Raw genomic sequence first — 24,806 nt, 5'->3', positions numbered from 1 at the left:
TCTTTCATTCTCGTTGCTTTCTCTGCAGATAATGTGAACATATTCATGACACTCTGAACACTTGTGAGCTCCTGAGGTTTTATTTTCACAAATAACACAAATTTTTCTTAAATTTAAATTTTCAGCTATTTCTAAAATAATATCTTTGCCAATTCTTGTATGATTTCCTCATCTTTCTTCTCTAATACTTCTATGACTTCAATATTTTTTTCATTTTGTGCTTTCTCAACTTCGTTTAGCTATTTACCACCATCTATGTTGTTCTGGTTTTGTTGATCATCATTTTTGAAGGTAGAATGAAGTAGTTCTTGTAATCCTTCGTTTTACCCTAGATTAAATTGAGAAAACACTCCGAGCTCGAGCTCATGCTCGAATATTTATATAAAAGAAAAAAAAAATAAGACGAACGGTTCTATGATGCAGATTCATTGCTTTTAAAAATTTTAATAATTAAAATGTCTTAGGATTTTTAGGCTTTATCAGAGGTATTAATATGGAGAGTGCCAATGGCTCAATGGCATGAAGGTTAAGAAAAGCGAAATCCTACTCAGGATGATATACAGTAAGGCCAGGAACACACATGCTTTACGCATGTGTGTTCCTGGCCTTCGGCGTAAAATCTAGCATATCGGCGTAAAATCTAGCAAATCTAGCATATCGGCTATTCGGCGTAAAATCTAGCATAAAACAGAAAGCGTAAAAATTTTTTTGAAATTTTGACCGAAACAGAACTGAATAAAGAGTAGAGCATGTCTTTACTTTTTACGCCGTAAATCTTTTACGCCAAAATTACTCCAATAAAGAGAAGTCTTTTCGGTGACGTCAAAGTCGACACGTGGTTTTTATTCTAACAATGGCAGCAATGAGCGTTAACCTTATAATTGTGACAGTCTCGAAAAAAAAAAACGAAAAATAAATGAAATAGAGGAGTTTATTGAATCTGTTCGACCACATCAGTGTCATGTATAAAGACACTGTATTTAAACAACGTTTGCGGATGGCTATAGGTGCAAAATTTTAAATAACAGGTAGGTCTAGTAGATTCGATATATAGGCCTAGTGTTTAAATCACAGGTTCTTTATTTGAATTAGGAATACAAGTGTATTCAAGTGTATGAATTACAAGTGTATTAAATTTTTTATATTAGGAAGGTGCTTAAACGCGTATTTAGTTTCAGGGACGCATCTTTTTAAAAAAACCTGTTCCATTCAAGGTTAGAGTATTGAATACTTGTTTGTATTTATAAAAGTGACAAAGTTTATAATCAGATTTGACCAACGTTTATTAATATTATTATTATTATTTTAAGTAGCTGCCCCCACGCAAAACTTGTCTGTTGTGAGGAAAAATCCGTGAAAACACATCCTGTAGGGCCTTACAACAAAAAACAAAGTCGTACAATTAAAGATACGGCGCGATTAAGTTATCGTCTTTGATAATAAAATTCGTCTTAACTTTAATAAAGAGGAAGCGGAGAAAAAATGGAAGGTATAAAGGGATAGATATACGGAAGGAAAAAATTAATAAAATTAGCACTGTTAGTGGCAGTGATGTTTCCTATTCGGCCAGAATTTTTACGTATGTGCGTTCTGGCGTAAAAGCGTAAAACAGAAACTAAACTGAAAGCTGATTTCTGATTCAGTTTTTTGCCACACAATTTTACGCATGTGTGTTCCTGGCCTTAGGAAGCTATTTCGAAAGCGTGATTTACGTGGATTTAATAATTCGTTGATTCCGGAACTACAATTTAACGATCGAGAATACCACTGCCAATAAGTGCGTTTTATTAACTTTTTTCTCTATTATATCTACTTCCCTTTGTACATTCCATTTTTTCTCCGCTGCCTCTGCTATAATATAGAAAATTTAAATTAATAGACTTGTATTCCGAATTGAAATAAAGAACGTATGATCTAAATACTATATATCGATTTTACTAGACCTACCTGTTATTTGAAATTTAGCGCCTATGGTCTTTGGCCGGATGGCCGAGCGGTCAAGGTGGCCGCCTACCGCTCTGGGGGACCCGGAATCGAATCCGAACGGGTCGAGAAATCCCCAGGAATTTTTCGGGGGGTGGTCCGTTCGGATATGTCGGGCCCCGTCCCTCATCACCCGGTCGCCTCATTGTGGGCCTGGCCGAACCCATAATGGGCCTATTAAAAGAGGCCCTCTTAGTGCCCACAGGGCGGAAAGAGTTAAAAAAAACCCTTATTGCCGCCATTATTACAAATAAAAATTACGTGTCTACTTTGATGTCACAAAAAAGACTTCTCTTTATTGGAAGAATTTTGGCGTAAAAGTAGAGACATGCTCTACTCTTTTTTCAGTTACGTTTCAGCAAAATTTCAGAGAAATTTTTACGCTTTCTGTTTTATGCTAGATTTTACGCCGAATTTTACTCATGTGTGTTCCTGGCCTAATACACCAACCAGCCCGAAAAATTTCAGAAATTTCTCACAAAAGAAGCATAGACGATATTAACGCATTTCCCAAATGGGGTAATTTGTTCATATTTTGCAACTACGTATAATTGAGAATGTCTATTTTTAAATATGATGTATCTAAAAACAAAAGAACGATCAAAGCTCACAGATTCTAATTCAGATAGTTGTTCAAGAACACGTATTTAAGAAATTCTAATAATCGAATACACTAAAAGTAGATCAATTGAACGACCTCATGAGAATAAAGTTGCACAATGTACTGTACAAACTGTGGTATCCAGGATCAAATGAGGGCGGGTAACTTCCCGGGAATTTTTGGTGTCTATGTGTTCATGTTCACCGGTTTACGTCCTTTATCATGCAGTCGCTCCACTGCGGCGTAAGCGATCCCACGATGGGTTTAGAAGAAAAACCCTTTTTGTAGAAAGGTTTGATGTAATAAGACAACGCGACATGTGGGCAATCTTCCAAGGAAGACGCCTCCTGGGAAAACATTTTATGGGATACTGGCCTCTATTTAGATTTAGACAGGTGAAGAAAACCCAGAAAACTAAAAACCACGGCCAGTCCGTTGGAAATAGCATGCTACCAATGTTAATTTGGCCATTGGTTAGCCCGGAGCGGAAAGAGACAAAAATAGAAAAAATTTATTTTATTTCATCGATTTTGAATTACACAATTTCCAAGAGAAACTTTTCAATAGATGAACGTTCTCATTTCCACGAAGGATATTTTTATTGTAGATTTTTTATTTTTAATTGATAAAGTTCCGCTTTTCATGTTTCAAGAATGTGTTTCATTAAAATTTTGAAATCAAATACATATATTTAAGAGATATTATTTAGTGTCTTCTATATTTTAAATCGCTTCGTTACAACACGTCTGTAAGAAAGTGTCAATATTTTAACGTATTTATACAATAAAATTCGGAAAATTCTTTGACTTTTTACTTTCTTGGCTGTTATATATAAGAGGAATAGTATGACAATCGGTCAAAAAATGATCCCCCAAGATTTTTACATTTTTGGACTGAAGGGAATCTGAAACGTAGGAAAAACAAAAATATTCGAGATTTTTTATGTATGTATGAATGTTAGTATGGGTCTGGGTGGTACAATTTTGTTCACCCTCTTTGAAGCTTAACTCCTGTGTTTTTTGTCGAAAATTTTTGAAATTTTGCATTTTACAGCGAGGTTTGTTTATTAGGGGGACTGGTCTTGTAAATTTTGGTGGTTAAAGATCTAGGGCAGGGATGGGCAACCTTTTTCTATGTAAGGGCCACATTTGAAACTTCTGAATTAACGCGGGCCGCACATAAGAAAAAAATAAAAAATACGGGTAAATCACAAATATTTATTCATAAATTAACATAGGTATACTGTACTTAATGTGACTGCTGGAATTGATGCGAATGTAATATATCAGATATATTTGGCTGAATATTTGTCATTGCTAATTTTAAATTATTTTTTAGATGAGAGTCTGTTAGCCGTTTTACTTTTCACTAAATTCATTGCAGAAAAAAACTGTTCGCATACGTAAGTTGTACAAAATAAAAACAGAATTTTTGCCGCATACTTTCTTAAGTTAGGAAATTGATTTTCTTTGATAAAAGTTTTATAAAAATCTACCAAATTTTTTTCTTTAAAAGTATCTTTCAAATCTAAATTACTTTGCAAGTCTATTAACTCCAATTGAAGTTCATTTGGTACGTTTTCTATGTTTACTGAAAAAGGTGCCGTAATTATTCGTATTTCGTTTTCTCGGCTAAGAAATTTTTCGAATCTATTTTTAAATTCTTGTTCTAGTTCTTCGACTTTCTCTGCATATTTAAAATAATTTTTAGGTTCGGTGCGTTCTAATAAAGTGGGGAAAAAGTGACAAGTTTTGTTACGCAATTGCGTGCTCCATAATTTGAGCTTGGATATAAATGCTTTTATAAAGGTTATAAATTCAGATATGATAAGATTTTTTCCTTGCATTTTTATATTTAATTCTGACAAATGCATTGTAATATCGACAAAAAACGCAAGATCTGTCAGCCATTCGCAGTCTGAAAGTTCTTTAACAGGTTTTCCTTTCATTTCCATAAATAATTTTATTTCTGGTAAGAGATTGTAAAATCTTTGTAAAACTGAAGATTTGCTTAACCATCTGACGTCAGTAAAATAAACAACGTCATTATTTTCAGCATCAATATCAGACAAAAATTCTTTAAATTGACGATGGTTCAATGCACGACCTCTCAGAAAGTTCACTGTGGATACTACTATATCCATAACATGTTCCATATTAATTTTCTTAGCGCATAAATTCTCCACGTGCAAAACACAATGGCAAATAAATAAATCATTTGGATTTTCGTTTTGTGCTAATTTATTCGAGAGAATACCAATTAAACCGCGTCGCTCTCCTCTGAAAGACTGGGCGCCATCAGTTGTAATTCCACTCAGTTTTAATAGTGAGAGTTCATTTTTATCTAAGGTTTTTTCTAAAGCCCCGTACATAATTTCTCCTGTAGTATTTCCTTTTAGCCCAACTAAATCTAAAAATTCTTCAGTAATGTTTAATTCTGAATCAACGCCTCGAATGAAAATTGCAAGTTGAACCGTATCTGTTATGTCGGTGGATTCATCCAAACAAATGGAAAAATATTCAAAGGCTTTTACTCGTTTTTTTAATGATTCGTCAACATTATCTGCCATTTCATCGATTCTTCTCGCAACTGTTCGTCGAGATAAACTAATATTAGAAAAAATCTTCTTCTGATCAGGACATATAATTTCAACTGCTTTTTCAATACATTGCTTTATAAACATTCCATCAGAATAACAATGAAGAGTTTTTGCCAATAGATTACAAATTTCATAACTGGCTTTTGTAACGGATTCAGATTCATTATTTGTTTTCATTAAGAATGCTTGCTGGGAGGTTACGGCTTTCATCAGTTTTTCCACTTTCTGTTTTCTTAAGTCTCCAGTAAACTGGTCGTATTTATTGGAATGTTTAGTGGTGTAATGCCTTTTAACGTTATATTCCTTAAAAACTGCAATACTTTCCGAACAAATTAAACAAACAAGATTTTTTTCATAATGAATGAAAAAGTAATCATATTTCCACGACTCATTATAAATTCGATTTTCATCTTCAATTTTTCTTTTCTTTCTTGTTGACATCTATAAATTGAGGATAAATAAAATGAATAAAATACTGCACTAATAAATATAGTAAAAGCTCGATGTAACAAACTACTATGGAATTGAAGATATTGGTTCATCACAATGAAAGTCCATTTTATCGCGATAACTCATTACTACGGACTCGTCCGTTATATCGAACAGTATATTATTATATAGTAGAATCACGTTAGAACGGGATCTTGATTAAATTGATTTTCAACTTTAGACTAATTACCACCTGTATCAAAATTGTCTACATAAAAAAAAATATTGTTAGATTAAAGCAAAAAACGAAGAGTAAAAACGGCTACTACTGCTGTACTTTTCTTAATTTAAAATGTTACCCTATTACGCAGCCTAAATTATATCAGACAAAGTAAAAGACTTTTTAGTTTTAGTAGAACTGTCATATTTAAGAAAAGTCTGTTATTTTTCTCTCTCTATCGAAATGTCTGAAGTTGTCTATTTATTCCCAGACATTTCTTTACCAACTTCATCTCGATATTTTCCATCTTAAATCTAACGAAATATATCTATTTTTTGTATTAAATCTAAAGCTTATCGTCTTCTTTTATGATCCATATCTTCGCTTTACAAACAATTGAAATCCACGACGCATCACTCATGGCGAAATGAAACCAAAACTAAACAATGCTGGGCTGCAATTTTTAATCACATTTTTAATTAATCTAATTTTTAAGGTATATGTTCTCCGCCTCAAATTAGTAGTGCCAGTCATTTATCTAACTCCTTTCGGGGGAAATTTTTGAATTGAAATAACGTGACTTCGGTTTTGAACCGGAAGTTCGTAAATAGTTAATTGGGGCCTCCTGCCCCTAGTTTAAGGAAAGACAGACGGACGACAGTGGGAATTTATAGATTTGCAAATTTTTCAAGTTGCAGTCCAAAAACAAGTCGATCAGAAAACAAAACCAAAACTGCATGTAAGGTGAAAATCTACACCGAAAAAATAATTAAAATAAACTTTATATTAATTTTGCGTTTACTTTTGTCAAATAAAATGAATAAAACTACGACTATGGGGAAATAACTAGTCACTTCTCGACTTACGACGGGATTCGGTTCCGCAACTTCGGACGAGGTGATCGTAACTCGAGAAGTGACTGTAAAACAATGACTTGACTAAATGAAACGGCGACTAAAAAGTCCGTAAGAACCATGGTCTGCGAGGACTAAAAAATAATCCGAAGTAGCAGGAGTCCGTTACAAGGAATGAGTTTTTTTTTTTTTTTTAATAATTTTCTTTTACTTTTGGCCAGACCGACATCAGCAACCGTTTGTTATATCGAGCTTTTATTGTACAAAACCACGTGCGAACCTCAAGGACAGTTTTAGCATTGAAAATAATGCAAAGTTGAAACGTTTTCATATGTGGGTTTTGTATTTTATTACTGTCCAGTTCTAAGTCTAAATTGTTCTTAAAATATTAATAATTCTATAGTTCAAACATTTTTAATTTCAATTTTGGAAATTAATAGTAACATTTATTATTAAACAGAAATTCTAACTTGGATATTTAAAATTCGAAATTCCACATTAAAAATTCTATTTTCGTAAAATTTCAAATATTTAACATACCTTTTTCTATAATTCGGACAAACCACAGTAGATTAATAGTAAAAATGTAGAAAATACCAAAAAATTAAATGCAACGATACAAAGCGTTGGTAAAACTTTACAGCTCAATATGAAGTATCGTGTGAAGTCGGGTTAAATTACCAGATACCTTGCAATTAGAGTTGGCCCTCGGATTTGGTTTATTTTTGCGTCTTTAAGGGGCAATAGAATTGTTTACGAATGCATATTACTCCCTCGAGCTTCATTTAGTCTTGAAAAAGGGTCAAGCGCGTATGGATAGTCAACAAAAGTACACGTGCATTTGTAAACAATTGTAGCACCCCTTAAAAACGCAAAAATGAATCAACCCAAGGGCCGTCTCTAGCTGTGTCGAATATATATACGAAGCGGGTTCTTGGTATTTAGTACGATTACAGACGAGTAGATGTTAGTATTTTAAATTTTTATTTTATAGACCGTTATATTGTTTTGTAATATTTTGTGCGACGCGGGCCGCACAATATACTAACGCGGGCCGCATGCGGCCCGGGGGCCGCAGGTTGCCCATCCCTGATCTAGGGGATGGAAAGATAAAGATCGCCGTGTGTATCTCCAGTGGGATCGGATTTAATGACGATTTTACGAATTGTTATCAGCATTTAAAATTTTTTATAAAACTCATCTTTACCCTCAAAATTAAGCTTATTGCCATTTTATAATAGTTAAAAATATAAAAAGTTTTTAAAATAAAATATGATAACAGATGGCGCCGTCAAATGTTGCCGGGTAAGTTAAACAATTCGTTGCTTGATTTTTTAGGCTTTGTATCATGTCTTCAAATCTTTCAACTAGAATTTTATCCACTTATAATAAGACGGAAGACTGTACCTAACCGAAGGAACACATTTTAAGAACTCCGATTAACACCGAAATAGGGAAGTTTTCCATAGAAAGCCATGCAAACTTTTTTGGGCATTACGCAATGGAGTTATGCTTGTATAGACTACTACTTTCGGGCCCATGCATTTGAGACTCTGAGGTATTATAAAATATTTTATGTAATATTTTATTGTAGCAGGATAAGTTCGGTTTGGTTTATTTGGTTACGGCAATGCGACACATGAGCAATCTGCCGAGGAGGATGCCTCCCAGGAATACTTTTATGGGAAACTGGCCTCTGTTTAGGTGTTACAAACTTTAAGAAAACTCAGAAAATCCCCGCGCCCAGCTCGTTGGCGATGCACGAACCCACGACAAACTACCAATGTTCAGTGGTAATTTGTCGGTTACAGCCCTTGTCACTTGACAGTGACAAGGGATTATTGCTACATTACTGAAAAAAAGTAATCGATTTTAAGAATTGATCTTTTGAATAAGAGAAATTTACCTTAAAGAGAAGATTGCATAATTTCCCAACTTTCAATACGTAAATGTAAACATCATCATATTTCCGGCGATAGCGACATTTCATTCAGCAACTTTATTCTGTGTAAACACATCGAACAAATAACATGTCACCTGTAAAGTTAGAGAAAATGTTATTGAGTGAGCTAGGAGGAAATTCTTCTGCAAATTCTACAAATACGAAGATTTTGTTCCAGATATACCCTACACTCCTATTGCACTTTACTGCAACTTGCTGTATTGTATTTACCATTTTTGGAATATTAGGAAATTCGTTAACAATCCTCGCTCTATTGAAGTCTCCTTTATTGAAAAATGCTACCTCTGCCTTCATCATCAACTTATGTGTCGTCGATGGATTATATTGTTCGTTTAATTTCCCTCTTGCTGCTTTTACATTTATCCACAAGACTTGGCCTTTCGGTGATTTACTTTGTGCCTTGTTTCCTCTGATGGGATACGCCAACATAGCTGTTTCAACTAGCACAGTCATCGCCATTGCTGTCAACAGATACGTCATCATCGTTCATCCGAGAAGTTACAAGAAGATATATACTAAAACTACTATCATCGTTACGATTTTTTGTTTGTGGCTATGGTCTTTCCTTTCCTTAGTACCTACCTCTCTAGAAGTTTGGGGAAAATTTGGCTTTAATCCTGATATTAGTATGTGTACCATCCTGGAAACAAATGGCAAATCTCCCAAACGATTCTTTTACTTTTTGGCATTCGTCGTTCCAATTTTTGTCTTCATATATTGCTACACTAGAATATTTTTGACTGTAAGGAAATCGGGAAAGCTATCAAGATCCAAGAGGGATTCGGAACAAGAAACTGAGGTAAAATATTTGTGGAAGAAACTATTTTGCTTTCATACTGAAAAGAATTCAAACAATTCGATGAAAAATAATAAAGGAAAAAAGAAATTAACTAAAGATTTACGTTTACTGAGAATGATCCTCATAATTTTTATTATTTTCTTAATTTCTTACACTCCAATTGTTATTGTAAAACTCTTCAAGAAAGAAAAAGATCTTCCAGTATTGACCATGCTCGGGATTGTCGGGATTTATTCTACTGCAATTGTTAACCCAATCGTTTATGTAGTGATGAGTAAATCGTACCGAAAAGCGTACTTAAACTTATTTGTACGAAGTAAGAAAAGTACTAAAGAAAGTAATACACCTTCATAATCTCTTGAAACATACAACTGAGTTGATATCTTCATGAAATGGATATTAATAAATACTTCATTTATACACGTATGTGGAAGAATACAGCGAAGTCTTCTCTATCTCAGGAAAGTGAACAACACGGGAAGATAAAAATCATTCTTCCTATTATCGCTATCTAATTCGAGATCAATAGTGATCATGTATTAGGTAGAAATGATGGGAAGAATAGAGGGAAGAGAATGGTGAGAAGAGTCTTATTTAGGAAGGAGAATGGGGGAATAATCTTGTTTAGAGGGAAGAATAGAAAGGAAAGAGCTATTTATCAGAGATGAAAAAATGGAGAACAATCCTATTCTTTCCTGTTTAGAGATAACGTCTCCATTTTCCCCTCTAAGTAGGATTATCCTTTCTGCTCTCTAAATAGGACTCTTCTCCATTCTTCTCTCTAACTAAGACTGTCCTCACCAAGAAGAGAGGAAAGAATGGAGAAGAGTCCTATTTAAAGAAAAGACAGGAAAAATAAGCCTACTTACAGGGGAGAATAGAGATGTTTTTTCTAAACAAGAAAGAGTAGATAGAGAAATTGAAGGACATTTTTGGTCATAATACTCTCAGCAATGAAGAAACCGCCAGAAAATGCACTTCAACTTTTTCATGAGCTAAGAAGAATAACCTTAACAATAGAAGCATCACAATAATCTTTCAGACATTTTACTACGTTCGTTTCTTCACGAATGTATGTCAGTGAAATATGTAATTAAACAGGTACGTGTGCAGAAATTACATCATTGACTCATACTAGTTAGAAATTATTTATTTTACAAAAATTTTCAAAGCTTATCTTAACGATATTTATAATTTAAACCAAATCATATAACGTTTATTTATATTAAATTATATTGATCTGTTACAATAGAAAAGTATTACACTGTAAATAAAATAATTTTTCGATAAATGTATTCGTACCTAATTTATTCGCTTTGCGACTGTTAGCTTTACAAATCCCGCTTTTACGACCAAAATTATTTTATATCACATTTAATTTTTTGCCATATCTTATATTAAAACGACAGTTCCCGGAATAACATCTCATTTTTATGACACTGAACTTATAGGTAATAGGATGAATCGATTTATTACCGATTACCAAGAATCAATAGGTCTGCTGGGTATAAAATTAACCGTACTTTTCTTGTAAATAAATTGATATTTGTGGTTAACTCATTTGTATAGACCAGTTCGGGACATAAAAAAACAGAAGCGGAAGAGCGGAAATGACATATCTGATGATCCGCAGCATTTCCGTTTGAGCACGTGGAAACAACCATGCGGTTTCGTTTTATTAACGCGAAATGATGAGTAAGTACTTTAAACAGGAGCTTTAAAGCTGAAAGATGTTATTTGCAAGCTCCCGATCTTATTCACTTAGTAGGAGTCGTTCAAGCATTATAGCCAACCTTTACCCTTACTTGATTCGCTTTCCCTCATTACCATCACTCATCAGAAATCAAGGTATTCACTCCCTCTAATTACGTCACAGGCCAGAAAATATAATCATTCGCAAATACTCAGGCAATTTTGTGATAACATGGGAGAAAAAACAATGTGGGGTGAATATTACATCATAAAAGACTCACTTTCCCTCTCCATAGTCAGCAATCGTTAGATACAAACAAATCGATCATAAACCACTGACGTAATAGTTGTGTGGAAGCTGGAAATATGATCAGGGTTCCCGAGAAAATGGAGAGGTGTCGGCCCTTTTTCGGAAATCCTGTCTAGTAGCCTATAAATGTTAGCTCATCACCAATTATTTCATTATTTGGAAAAAAAATCAGAAAGCGGAAATTTTTTAATTTTTCCTTTCTAATGGGCCTCCCTAAAACTCGTGGGCCACACCGGGATCCATGAGCTTTAGGGAAACACTTCAGAAGAGAAAAATTTCCCTCTCGTAGGGCGTGAGCGTGACCTATCATTGCCTATTCTTTTGGTTAACATTAAAAAGTTGTATATGACGACAGGCAAGATTGAAATAAACAGAACAATAAATTTGTTCGATTACGTCAATTTGACATCGTTTTTTAAACTTGCCCATTACAAAATTGAAGATATGATGTCAAATTGACATTAAAGTAACTCATACACTTTCTGGACGAAACATGAATTGGCGTTTTATCCGAGTTTTAGGCTGCATTACACAGCTACACAGCACGATGAATACCTTTTAAACATTGATGTCATTGACTAACTTTCAAGCTCTTTTTCACTGCTAATATGAAAAATACAGTACAAATAAGAAACCAGAAGCCACGACGAATAGTTGCCGCCATATTTTTTCCAAACTACTCACTTAGTCGCAGGCACATACTGCACTTACAAGTTAGTTGGGAAAATGGAAATAAGAAAATAAATGTAGTTTTCGATTTTTAGAATTCATTGTTACTATTATTATTTATTTAATATACTATTTAATAAATTTTGGAATTTGTTTATAAGGGAACATTTACTACACGCGACGAGTGACGAACCAATTGTTTTATTTTCAATATCCTGAATGATGATAACGATTAAAAATTACAGTTGTTTTGTGTTATGTTCTAAAAATAGATTAAATAAACGTGACAAAATGATACGAAACGTCACAGAAACAAAAGTATCGCGGCGTTCCGCCTATTCACTAGGTAAACTAATTATAGAATTTATTATATAAGAACTAAAGAGATTATAGTTTTAATTTAATTCGTCACTTTATCTGTATTATAATTTTTATTTGTGTAGAAATAGAAATAATAAAGAGAGCAAATGTACCTGAAAATCAGATTAAGTGTATCATTTCAGATATTAAGACAGCACATTTTGATTTAAACAATTTACGCTATTACTTATTTAATTGCATGGAACTTATTTAATTAACATGCCATAACCAAAAACCATAACATAAGTAACATAATATAATATACTATTATATTATGTTAGTATAATATTAGTAATATATATACTGTAAGTTGTTACTAAGAAATAGATAGATATGATATCATATATTGTATACCTGTATAAATTATATATTTAATATAAATTGTTTGAAAGAATAATGGCGGCTAAAAGTCACGTGATCACAAACTGCGAATAGAAAAGCGTTACGTATATGGCCATTCTCTCATTATAGGCTCTCTGAAAGTTAGATGGCTATGCTGCCATCTTGTGTTAAATTTAATAATTAATTAATCGCGTATGCGACAGAGATCTCGATAGGAAACCAACGATTCAATCATCCTAAGTATTACAGCACCACATGTATTAGACGACCACCTGTCTAAAAAACCACTTTTTAGTAAGTGGTCGTTTAGACAGGTTTAACTGTATTAATAATAATAGACCAATATTAATGAGTAGTCGTTAACCATATTCTCTTTCGGGAGGAGGTCAACGACTACTCTTGGTCGAATTACTTCCACCTTCTTCCGCAGCAGTGTCCTTTCTTTCGGACAAGCGGTGTGATGGCATTCGAATAGGAAAATTGTATGATACAAGATTACTGGCGAGCATAAAATATGTTTTAAGTGTTTTTCGAGGGTACCGAATTTATATATATGATCCGTTTTTTCGCGAAATTAGTTGGGAGATTATCATTTGAAATTCGCCTGGGAATGATACAGTTTCTTAGAGTTAACATTAGGAAAAATATGATATCTTGAATTTTTTAAGATATATTTTCAACTGGTGTCTACTTGACCAATGAGATTGTGCCATTTCGTACCGTCTGAGTATCGCGATGCACGTCACAATGGTAGACTGAAATAACCAAACTCTTTATATAGTATTCGTTTTATTTATATTATATTATAGTGTTTGATTTATATAACTGCAAAAATTATTTTATGTAAGGATTCTTTATTTATCTACTGTACACTAAATAATTTTTAAAATGTGTTAGATTGGTTACTCGGTGCGATAAACCTTTGCAAATATAAATGAAATACTATAATATAATACTATAATAGAAGGATTAGAAGTACGAAATAATCTAATAATCTTAACTTTTGTTGTTGTTATTCTTTGCCTGGGCAACGCCGGATTCATCTGCTAGTTAAACAATATATTAATTATAATTAATTAATTAGTTAGGAATGTAATTTTTTCAAATTGTTTAGAAATTGCGAAAATTATTGATGTTTCAAGGAATGGAAAAACAACTTTAGTAGGCCTAGTAGAAGTAAATTGTTAAATATTAATTATTTAGAGTGGTCTATAACCGAGCTGAAGAGGTCTCTTGATATAGTGATCATCCGATATAGTGAATAGTTTTGTCGGGCCTTGCCAATCTTTATGTATATTAAACAATAAATACAATAAACTCGATTGATACATTCGAATGCACATCGTAACGTATCCAACTAAGTTCATAATTTATTATAAGTTGTGGCATCATGCCCATTTCTCAACCATCGCCTTTCCATAATGGGCATGCTCATTAGGTAATATCACCACATTATAGATTATATAATCTGTAGTGTTAATTCCTGTTAGTAAACGAAAGTATTTGCATAATTACGTAAATCTGAAGGCATTCTGTAGGATTTCCTATTGTAAAATTAAAGAAGTGACGTAAAAATGAGCAGTATCCGAAACAATCGAAGAAATTCTCAGTTACTTTATGTGTCGCCATCTGGAGGTAAAGTGTGCACATTTCAAGTGAAAGCGGTTCACACTTGATACAATTGAATTGTTGTTGTTAATGATGAATTGTAATTTAATTGCGAATAAATTAAAGACAGAGATAACAATGAGTTAATCTTTTTTTACACCCCCATTTGAACAGTTTTAATTCCATTCAAGGGCAATGATAAGAGTAAAGTCTTTTGACTTGCATCATTAGCCTACCTTTTTATACACTAAACAAGTGAAATTCACTGAGTTAACACGTTGCTAAAGAAGTAAATCAATTTCTGAGATATAAATCAAGACAAAATAATGCAAAACGTAACATAAACATGAAGTTCCTTTCGGAATTCTTGTTACTGGAAGAACAAATTAGTGTAAAACAAATGAATTTTATCCATAGTAGCACTTTTTTGAAAATTTAAAACAAGTTACTTGATTTAACACTAAATTAATGCAACTTTCAGGTGATAAGGACATCCTCAGTCGTAAACCTCCAAAAGAGGAAAGGTAAAAAGTAGAAAATTAGAGGCGAGGAACCTGCAGCTTTAGGGCCGCATGCGGTCTTTGATGCCTCCTAGCAATAAAATAAATTTAATCTGCGTCATGAATTTTAAATTATAAAAATTTGTTTTTTTGTTATTTTTTTCCTTCAATCCATTTTTACGCATTTAATCTGAATGGATTATGCGATCTGCAGACTGCAGTACCATTTGCGGCCTTATGAAATCTCTGAAATAGAACGTGACTTTTTAATTAAAAAAGGTCCTTCACCTCTGCATTAAACGAAGAAATTGTAAGGTAATGTTACAGGAAAAAGCTGTATTTAAATTTAAATAAAAAAAATCAGAAACTTTGAAGTCAATCCTAAAATTTGATCATAATCAAGATTGAAGTACTGTATATGTAGAAATTTCCAAGGATGTTTTTATCTTGAAAACCATTTGAACTTGTTCATTATGATAAGAATATCCTTTATTTATTTCTACGAAATGAAAGAAAAAATTATTTGAAGATTTTTAAATTTCTATTACAGTGGAAATTCGAAACTTGATGAAACCAGAGGACTTTCGGATAAACCAGAAACTCGATTTTTTGTGTTTTGGGTACACTGTGCATTTATAGGTCTTATAAACTATAAATACCGTAATGCAATTACTGTATTTGAAAGTAAATTAATTCACTCAAGATCTAACATAATATTACTTGTAGACCTAGATTCGCGGCGCTACAATCGACAGATGACGTAGTAATTTCTAGTTACATGGAATGTTTAGCCTATGTGTATTATTAAACTCTAGCGTTATGTACTGTACAGTACAATATTACACATTTTAGGTGTTTTTTAACCGTTTCGGATAATCGAGTTTCTCTGAAATGCAAAATGAGATTATGGAGGATCTTCTAATAACTAAATAATTTCTTGTGGTTCAAAACAATTTTTTAAGTACTAGAAGAGTTGTTTTGCATGGGGCTGAACATAGAGGCCCTAATATGATAGGGAAGTAATATAAAATAAAACTTTCTTTTAAAGAAAGAGGCTTTCAAAGAGAAGTGGATACCACATTTATAACTAGTCCAGGCCCCATTTCACCCTTTTAAAGTCTTTTATTTAACAATTAACCATAAAATAATTCCAAAATGATATAAAAAATAAGTCTTTAAAATTAATTTTTGAATGAAATCTTAAAGGAAGTACAAATGAATTTCGTAATCCTTTATAAAATGTATTGTGAAGATTCATGAGAATTTTGATTAAATTTACGTTGGAAATTATCTTTAATATTTATTTTGATTCCGTTCTACGAAATTTTTATTTATTTATATCCTGACCTAGAATTATTTATAATAAATTATTTCATGTTATTCAATTGCATATTATTTTAATTATCGAGTATAGTGTATACAATATTTCGTATATACATGATAGCCGAAAAGTCTATCCGAAAACTAACTTTTGGCCATCCTGTGTGTGTTTAAGGTTTGAGAGAAATAAAGTGAGGCCTTAGCCAGTCACAAATGTGGTCCTCATTCTGAAAGCTGTAAAAATATGTAAATACAGTTAATAAAAGGTTGGCTAGAAGACCACATCAAAGATGTTAGTTTTGGATTCATCCTTCATTTAGCCTGTATAGCCAGGCCCTCTGTAATAGGCCTAACTCTGGCCACTAAATACAGTAAATATGATAGTACCAGGGTCTTATTTACACACAAGCTAAACAAATGGCAATTTTGAGTCTGAAAATATGAGGCTACAGTCTATGCTCGCATTTGTAAATTCATTAACATTTGATGCAGAAGAAGAGTTTTTAAATTTTTGAGTTTAGTAAATTTAAGTCCGGACATGACTACTGCTGGAGTAATTAATCAATCACTAACTACAGATTTTTCCCTATTTATGAAAATATACAGTATACAGTACATAGGCTTATATAATGTAGGCCTACATAGATCCGTATACATGTAGACCTATTATAGTTTATTATAGTTTTTTAATTTTTATAATTTTCAAGCTATAATTTTTTTATTTAAAATACAAATATTATTTTTTACTATTTACATTTCCGATTTTCCGATCAAACCGACACTACTTTGTCGGTTAAGTTTCCTTTTTATTAATAATAAAATATCTGATTTTGACTCAGAAAATGTAGTAAATATACTAGATTTTATATGGAATAGTTAATTTGTAACACGAAACGATGGTGGACTTTCTACAAAAAAGGGAAAAGAATAGTGTCGAAAATTACACTACGATACAACGAGCTTCCTTTATAATACACGTGAATTTTTTTTACGCTCATATGTAACATACTGTGTACTGTAAGCCTCAAAGCACTTGGTTTTTATGTATTACAAGTCTCAAAAAAGAGATCCGTTGTGTGTTAAGTGTCTCAATTTTTTCTTTAAGCCCCAATTGCATCGTATTTTGTGAAAAAAGGGATAATGAATAATCTCGACTGAAATTACTCATAAAAAATCCGGATTAGAATCAAACCGGATTTTCATTGAAGTAGGAAAATCTGTTATCCGGCAGACAAATTACATAAAAGGATTTAGTTAGAATTACATTACAATTGATTTAAATAACGATTGAAATCGGATTTGTAACGAAAAATGTTTAAATTAATTTTTTAAGCGATACCACCAAATTATTATTGTACAGTCTGTTACAAAAGTATAGGTACACTTTCTAAAATTACTTAAAAATAATTTTTAAATATATTTTAAACATTTTTAATATTTGGTTTCACCCTCTTTGGCTACAATTACTTGAAAAATTCTGTTAGGCATGGAGTTTACTAATTTTTTTAATTGTTCATCCTTAATTTCATTCCACGCATCCATTATTGCAATTTTCAATTGATTCACAGATTCATATTGTTTCCTATTTTGATAAACAAGGGCTGCTAAATCTCCTATAAATTTTCAATGGGATTTAAATAAAGGCCAGTGAATTACATCAATATTTTTTTTTTAAACCAATTTTTAGTTGATATTGAGGGATAAATGAGAACATTATTTGTTGGAACTTCCATTTATGACTTCCAATTAATGCACCAAATATAATCATATTATTATACAATAATTCTTGATACTTTTCTGAGTTCATATTTTTGTCAACAAATACTAAATCAATTTTGCCTCCTCATCCAAAACCACCCCGAATCATTACAGACCCATCCCCTTCTTGCCGGCTCATTTTAACTCTGCTTTCTTTTCTTAAATCATGCCAATAATATGAAAACCCATCAGGGCAATCTAAATTAAACTTCTCATTACTAAACATTTTTTCTTGCCATTCTTCAGTCTATCCCATCTTGTCTGTAGCCCAGTTTAAATGCGCTGATTCGTTAAAGGTGGTTTCAACTTTATTTTTAAATATTTTACATTGAAAAATTTAAAAAAAAAACAATGACAAACAGACGCGTGAGATACATCTACTGGTAATTCAGCAGCAGTTTGCCTTGTTGACATGTTTTAGTTAGTTATAAGCTTCAAAACTTGTCTCTCATTCTTGAATGTTAAGCATTTAAGCCGTCCTCACTTCCTTTTTTTTTACCTGTAATTTTCCCCTTTTTGCAAAACATTTAGAACAGCATTCGTGCAAATATATGGGAGCCGAAATAAGGGTCTAGATGATCCACGTGCAGCCTCAGTTTAACTACCGTAAATATAAATTTTATGGTGATTCAATTTACAATTTTTACAATAATATGATTTAATATTTCAAAATGGCGGAATTAATTTTTCGGGAAATCCATAAATTTTGAAATGTAACGCCATTTTTCATTACATTCTTCAGGATTTAATGTTTCTAATCAGTTATCCGAGTGACTAAGTAAACGCGTGTTCCATTAGGATCCGGATTCGATTTCCGATGAAATAAAAACATCTTTGTTTATTTCTTCTTTCAATACATTTAATTAACATCATGTGTAATGTCAATAAATATAGATAGATTGTTCAGTTTCGTTTACAACATTTTTACAAGGATATTTCGAAACTCTATAACAGATGTAACATGATTTTTAATTTTTGTCGATGACACATAACTACAAAATCATCACCCGTTTCCGTTGATATTGTCATTTCCTCTGCTAACTTCATTCCGTATGGGTACGTTGTGTGATAATGTCAAGAGTATCAGATAATTCTCTATAAGGCTGAACAAAATGTCATCGATTACACTAATGGAAGAAGAAAGAAACTCTTCTGCAAATTCTACAGAACTCGTAACTTTGTTCCAGACATACCCTACATCTCTGCTGCATTTTACTGCAACTTGCTGTATTGCATTTACTATTTTTGGAATATTCGGAAATTCGTTAACAATCCTCGCTCTGTTGAAGTCCCCTCTGATGAAAAACGCTACCTCGGTCTTTATCATCAACTTATGTATCGTCGATGGATTATATTGTTCGTTTACGTTCCCTCTCGCTGCTGCTACGATCATTCACAAGTCTTGGCCCTTCAGTGATTCATTATGTAAATTCTACCCCATGGTACGATACTCTAACGTGGCTCTTTCACTGTTTACAGTCATCGCCATCACTATCAACAGGTACGTTATCATCGTTCATTCGAAAATTTACGATAAGATATATACCAAAACCACGATAGCCGCGATCATTATCTGTATTTGGATCGGATCCTTTCTACTCTTAACACCAACTGCTCTAGGAGTTTGGGGTGAATTCGGTTTCAGTTATGAAGTGGGCCTGTGTACCATCCTGGAAAAGAATGGCAAATCACCTAAGCGTTTCTTATACGGTTTCGCATTCTTTCTCCCGAGTTTGGTCTTCATATATTGTTACACTAGAATAATTTTAACTGTGAGAAAATCGGAAAGACAAGTAAGACCAAATTACGGTTCGGTACGCAAAGAAATGGAAAAACAGAGCTTCTGGAATAAATTCTGTTGCTTTCGCGACAATGAGGAAGAAACAGATTTGTCTGTCGAAGGTAGAAAGAAAAAGAAGAAGTTAACCAAAAATTTACGCCTATTGAGAATGATCCTCGCCATTTTTATTATATTCTTAATTTCTTATACTCCGATTGTTTTTGTAAAAATCTTCAGAAAAGAAAAAGATCTTCCAGTTTTGACCATGTTTGCATACCTCGGAATTTACTCCACTGCAATTGTTAATCCAATCATTTATGTAGTGATGAGTAAAGAGTACAGAAAAGCATATTTGAATGTATTTATAAAATCTGATAAGTCGAATTTCAGTAGTACAAGTAACACATAAATCATCTTCATATAATCTCTCAGGAGCAAAATGCTAAAGTATGTTTACTAGACTTACTTATGAATCTTCTGTCTTCTGTAATTACGTTTATATTTGTACTATATATTGGAACTTATAAATCAAAACAGAAGAATAGACTTAAGTAAAGTAACTCATAACAGGCCTCATATTTTGAAGGCCCGATGCAAAACAGAAATGCGAAGCCTTCGAAGACGCACAAGATCGAGCGGTAACCATGCGTTGGGCTCACCCATGAAGCTGGCTTTATGCATGGACCTCAACTTGGTTACTATTCGATCTTGTGGACCTTCTAATAAATGTTATTGCACTGTAAACGATTAGAAAAATGTGTAAAAGTATTTGTTTCTTGCGTTATCAATATCTGAATATATAATGAATCAAATTTGTTATCAAAATATTAATAAATATGCATTTAAAATTATTTTGGTGGTTTTTTTATTGTGAAAATATTTAATTTTGTTTAAAGATAAGTTTTTGAAATACATAGGCTAGCTTTTAAGTGTTTTCTACTACCATTTCATATAAATATGTAAATTCGGAAGCAAAATAGCTGAATCGAGAACTAAAAAGGCTGAATTGAGAGCTGAAATGACTGAATTGCAGCTCTACAGATACCGATTCGGAATATTTGAGATATAAATATGTAAATGAGAGCTTTATTTATCCAAACAAAAACATCTGAGAAGTAAAAAAATTGCTGCAAGTAAAAACTTTTGACAATTTAGACGAAAATCAAAGTTTTCCAGGAGTTTTTCTTAAGTAAAGATAAGCTTGACACTTGGAAGCGGTACCCAAAAGATTTTTACCTGTATTACTCTTTCCTATATTTGGCTTCAAATCGCCTTATAAGCATAAAATTAAGCCTTTAAACTAACATAGCACTATGGAAACCTCTCGTAAACTTTGTCCTATCAACTCGGAAGTTTCTCCGGCACTTTACTGATCACTAGAAGAGATTAAGTTTAAAATTTGGGTTTTTTACACCCAGCAGTTTTTTCTCTATAATCTGTACAATGCCGGATGAAGAAAAAGAGGAAGAAAATGCAGATATTTTTGGCGATTTTTGCACTTTTCAATTGCTTATATTTCGGTAACCGCTTTATAGAAAATCTTGAAATGTTGCACACTACCTAATAAAACAATTACCTTTCGAACGATATATTCAGAATTATTTCAAGCGTTTGGGACGGGGAAATCGAACACGAAAATCGGCAACTCCGATTCCTGTATCTAAAGTCAGTCAGAAACTATTTACTTGGCGGGGAGTCACTGCCGTGATTCATGATCTCATTCATGTACAGACGTAAAATTGTAATAAAAATTATAGTTCTCTAATAAATTTTGATCCGGAGGTCCTTAATAAAGACCCATATTAAAGCTTTCACTATGAATCCTTACTATACACCTCCTGGATTCATAAACACTTTCTTTAGGCTCTTGCTTTCTTTGTGGGCTATCTGGTATCATATAAATATACACACTTACACAGTTAAATGTCATTAAAACAACTTATTTCAATAATAATTATATAAAAGATTTTAACTCGTATATAAGTTATTTATTTTATAAGAAAAAATCGAATTTGGACCCTCAATTTTTTTACTTTTAATTTAATTTATTAGTCTTTTTTAAATCAATATTATTGACTACAGATTTTATATATAAATATTTTAATATTTTTAGCGTATGATTAAACCAAAATTTCTAAATATTTCAATTATTTTAAAATTATTTAAATATTCGTGATAACGTCGCCATCTGACGTGGAATGTTATAACTACATTTTATTTATACATTTTTTCCGCGTTTAAATCAAAATATACTTCCCAACTATTTCTATTAACTATATTAAATTTAAAATGTATAAGTATTAATGAATTCGCATACATACACCCATACACACGCATATATATATTTTATACATAATTGTTAGTACTGTATTTAATAAATAAAAAATGGCGTCGTTAGTGTGAGTTTTATGCATTCGTATACAATCTCACGCTTATAATTTATGTTGTAAATAAAAGTCAGTACCTTTAACCATTCTGTGTCTGTACACAAAATTGTTAACGGTACAAACGTCATGTGTGTTTGTTTGTGTGTTTATGTGCATGCGTGTGGGCACTCTCTTTCTCCTTGGTAAGGTATAATAAGATATATATATCTTAATAACCTTAAACTAAACATTATTTTAATATAATACAAATTTATAAAACTTTCGCTTTATAATTTTGACGTTGTTTCGTGTTACGTAACATCGAATGTACGTACAGTGTATACAGCTAAGACAGCTGTAGATGTGTGTAATAGTTGTAATCAATTGAATAAATAGTGAATAATAAAATAAGTAAATAATTTCGTTTAAATTTTTCGAAAATTCCACTTGGATTTTCCCCTGTGACTAACCATTTTTAGTTCCAGGAAACGTGTTAACATTCTGATCTTAACACAACTTCCGTTTGATGCATTTCCTTCGTTGTTTTTTTTTTTTTTTTTTTTAAATTCACTTCAGAACACGGAGGAATCGCTAGAGATGTCAAATTCTACTGAAAATGTAGATTTTATTAATTTCACATCATTTACAAACGATTTGAATGTAACGAACGATAGTTATGTCGGTAACGTAACGACGACTGTTACACTTTTCGAAACGTATTCAAAGGAGTTACTTTACTTCGCAGCAGTTGCTTGTATTGTGTTTGTCTTTATTGGAGTGCCTGGAAATTTCGTGACGATCGTCGCCCTACTTAAAAGCCCTCGTTTGAGAAATGCAACATCAGCATTCATCATTAATCTTTGTGTAGCTGATGGATTGTATTGCGCTTTCACTCTCCCACTCGCAGCATCCACTTTCATTCACAGGGCGTGGATCTACAGCGACTTTCTTTGTATGATTTTCCCTCTGTTTCGTTACTCAAATGCTGCTGTTTCTCTCTTCACGGTTATTGCCATTACGGTCAACAGATACGTTATCATCGTCCACCCCAAAAGCTACACGAAGATCTATACTAAGGTGAGCATTTCTGTCATCATCGCGCTTATCTGGTTGATATCCTTTGCAATGCTGGCACCCACTGCTTTTGGAGTTTGGGGAAAATTCGCTTTTAATCCCGAAGTGGGAACTTGCTCTATGATAAGCGTTAATGGAAAATCTTCGAAAACTTTTATTTACATTATGGCATTTTTTTTGCCTAGTTTGGTTTTCGTGTTCTGTTACTCCAGGATATTCTGGATCGTCAGAAAATCGGAAAGAAAATTAAAAGCCGGGCGTGGGTTAAAGAAAAAAGAGAAGGGCACGAACTTTAAATTAAATTGTTTTGGAAAGAAGACAGAAAAATCGGAAAGTGAAAGAAAGAAGAAGCAATCTAAAGACTTGAAGCTGTTAAAGGTGATTCTAGTGATATTTTTAGCTTTCGTCATCTGTTATTTTCCTGTTATATTTGTTAAAATCTTCAAAAAGGAGAAGAATTTCCCAGCATTGAACATCTTGGGATATCTTGGTGCATATTGCACCGCTTGTATCAATCCTATCATTTATGTCATCATGAGCAGAGAATATAGAAGAGCTTATAAAGAATTATTCATCTGTATCAATAAAGTTAATAGTGTTTCAGAGACACGCACTACACGTCCATAAATTACATTTTTAAATATTTTTAATGTAAAAATGTAGAATTTAACAAATGATATTAGTTACGTGTATTTTTATAAGTAGCTTAAGATGACTTATATATGATATTTCTATAGTGTAAATATATATATAAAATAAATAAATAAATAAATATATATATATATAGGCCTATATATTTTATAAATCTAATAAGTTGTGACTATATTTATTTAATAAACACAATAAATTATTTTAATATTAAATTTACTAATTAAAGTCTACCTTCATACATAAATAAAATTTTAAAAAACGCTTTTATTGATCACGTTTCTCGAGATTAAGATGGGACGACCCTACCGTATACGTCAGTACAGGGCATTTACACACAGCACGTAATTAAATTCTTCATTTGGTTAGGTTTATTGCGTTTCGGGGGGTGTATCGATGAAAAAAGCAACAGGTTTATTAAAATAACAATTCTCACGACACGTGTTTTAACGGCCAAAGTCCTCTAAAATGATGCCATTTTGTATATAGGAGATAATCACTAGCAAATTATCAGCTTTCAAGGTACAAATTCGAGTAGGAGTGTCCAATTATACAGGCCATCGAATATGCAGAAAATGAATAGAAGAATAATAAAGAGGAGGTAAGCGTATACCTGATTTTGGTGGTGGTTTAGGGAAAAATAACAAATCTGCTGTGCGCATTGGAATTTTTAAAGGCGCTTCCAATGGCTTTAGACAAAGGAAAAATTGTTCCGCGAGTTAATTTCAGCTTAAAATCGGCATAAAAACTCCATCTAATATCACTTACTCCCTTTCAAACACAGATAACCGCGTGTAGTCAGCACAAAAATACTGTAAATTTGTATCACATATGATGTACTAATGTAGTCTACTCTCCCAATATTTCCTATTATGCTGCCAAATTCTGGACCAAGACCAGACACTATTACTATTGTCTGAGATCTTAAGTG

The 24,806-nt window shown here is 32.5% G+C and overlaps 3 protein-coding genes and 1 pseudogene across 3 annotated transcripts; 3 read left to right on the top strand and 1 right to left on the bottom strand.

The window, feature by feature from the left end:
• Positions 1-3,911: 3,911 nt before the first annotated feature.
• Positions 3,912-5,624, bottom strand: LOC136978268 (general transcription factor II-I repeat domain-containing protein 2B pseudogene; annotated as a pseudogene).
• Positions 5,625-8,689: 3,065 nt separating this feature from the next.
• LOC136978267 (protein trapped in endoderm-1-like) lies at positions 8,690-9,802 on the top strand. Its single transcript, XM_067273953.1, has one exon. It carries the CDS (start codon positions 8,717-8,719, stop codon positions 9,800-9,802), a length of 1,086 nt encoding a protein of 361 aa, XP_067130054.1. The 5' UTR covers positions 8,690-8,716.
• Positions 9,803-19,054: 9,252 nt separating this feature from the next.
• LOC136978259 (protein trapped in endoderm-1-like) lies at positions 19,055-20,638 on the top strand. The gene has a single exon (XM_067273943.1). The coding sequence runs from the start codon at positions 19,120-19,122 to the stop codon at positions 20,194-20,196; it is 1,077 nt and encodes a 358-aa protein (XP_067130044.1). The 5' UTR covers positions 19,055-19,119; the 3' UTR covers positions 20,197-20,638.
• A 2,081-nt stretch (positions 20,639-22,719) lies between these two features.
• On the top strand, positions 22,720-23,982 carry LOC136978290 (G-protein coupled receptor moody-like). The gene has a single exon (XM_067273992.1). The coding sequence runs from the start codon at positions 22,751-22,753 to the stop codon at positions 23,852-23,854; it is 1,104 nt and encodes a 367-aa protein (XP_067130093.1). The 5' UTR covers positions 22,720-22,750; the 3' UTR covers positions 23,855-23,982.
• The last annotated feature ends 824 nt before the right edge of the window (positions 23,983-24,806 follow it).

Source organism: Centruroides vittatus, unplaced genomic scaffold, assembly GCF_030686945.1.
Source record: "Centruroides vittatus isolate TY-2023 unplaced genomic scaffold, ASM3068694v2 contig_502, whole genome shotgun sequence".
Classification (NCBI taxonomy): Eukaryota; Metazoa; Arthropoda; class Arachnida; order Scorpiones; family Buthidae; genus Centruroides; species Centruroides vittatus.
The sequence above is the reverse complement of the archived record's forward strand: the minus strand, read 5'-3'. Positions and strand labels throughout refer to the sequence as shown.

Coding starts and splice junctions, on each gene's coding strand:
- LOC136978267 (XM_067273953.1), top strand. CDS start 8,717: ATGTCACCTGTAAAGTTAGAGAAAATGTTATTGAGTGAGCTAGGAGGA.
- LOC136978259 (XM_067273943.1), top strand. CDS start 19,120: ATGTCATCGATTACACTAATGGAAGAAGAAAGAAACTCTTCTGCAAAT.
- LOC136978290 (XM_067273992.1), top strand. CDS start 22,751: ATGTCAAATTCTACTGAAAATGTAGATTTTATTAATTTCACATCATTT.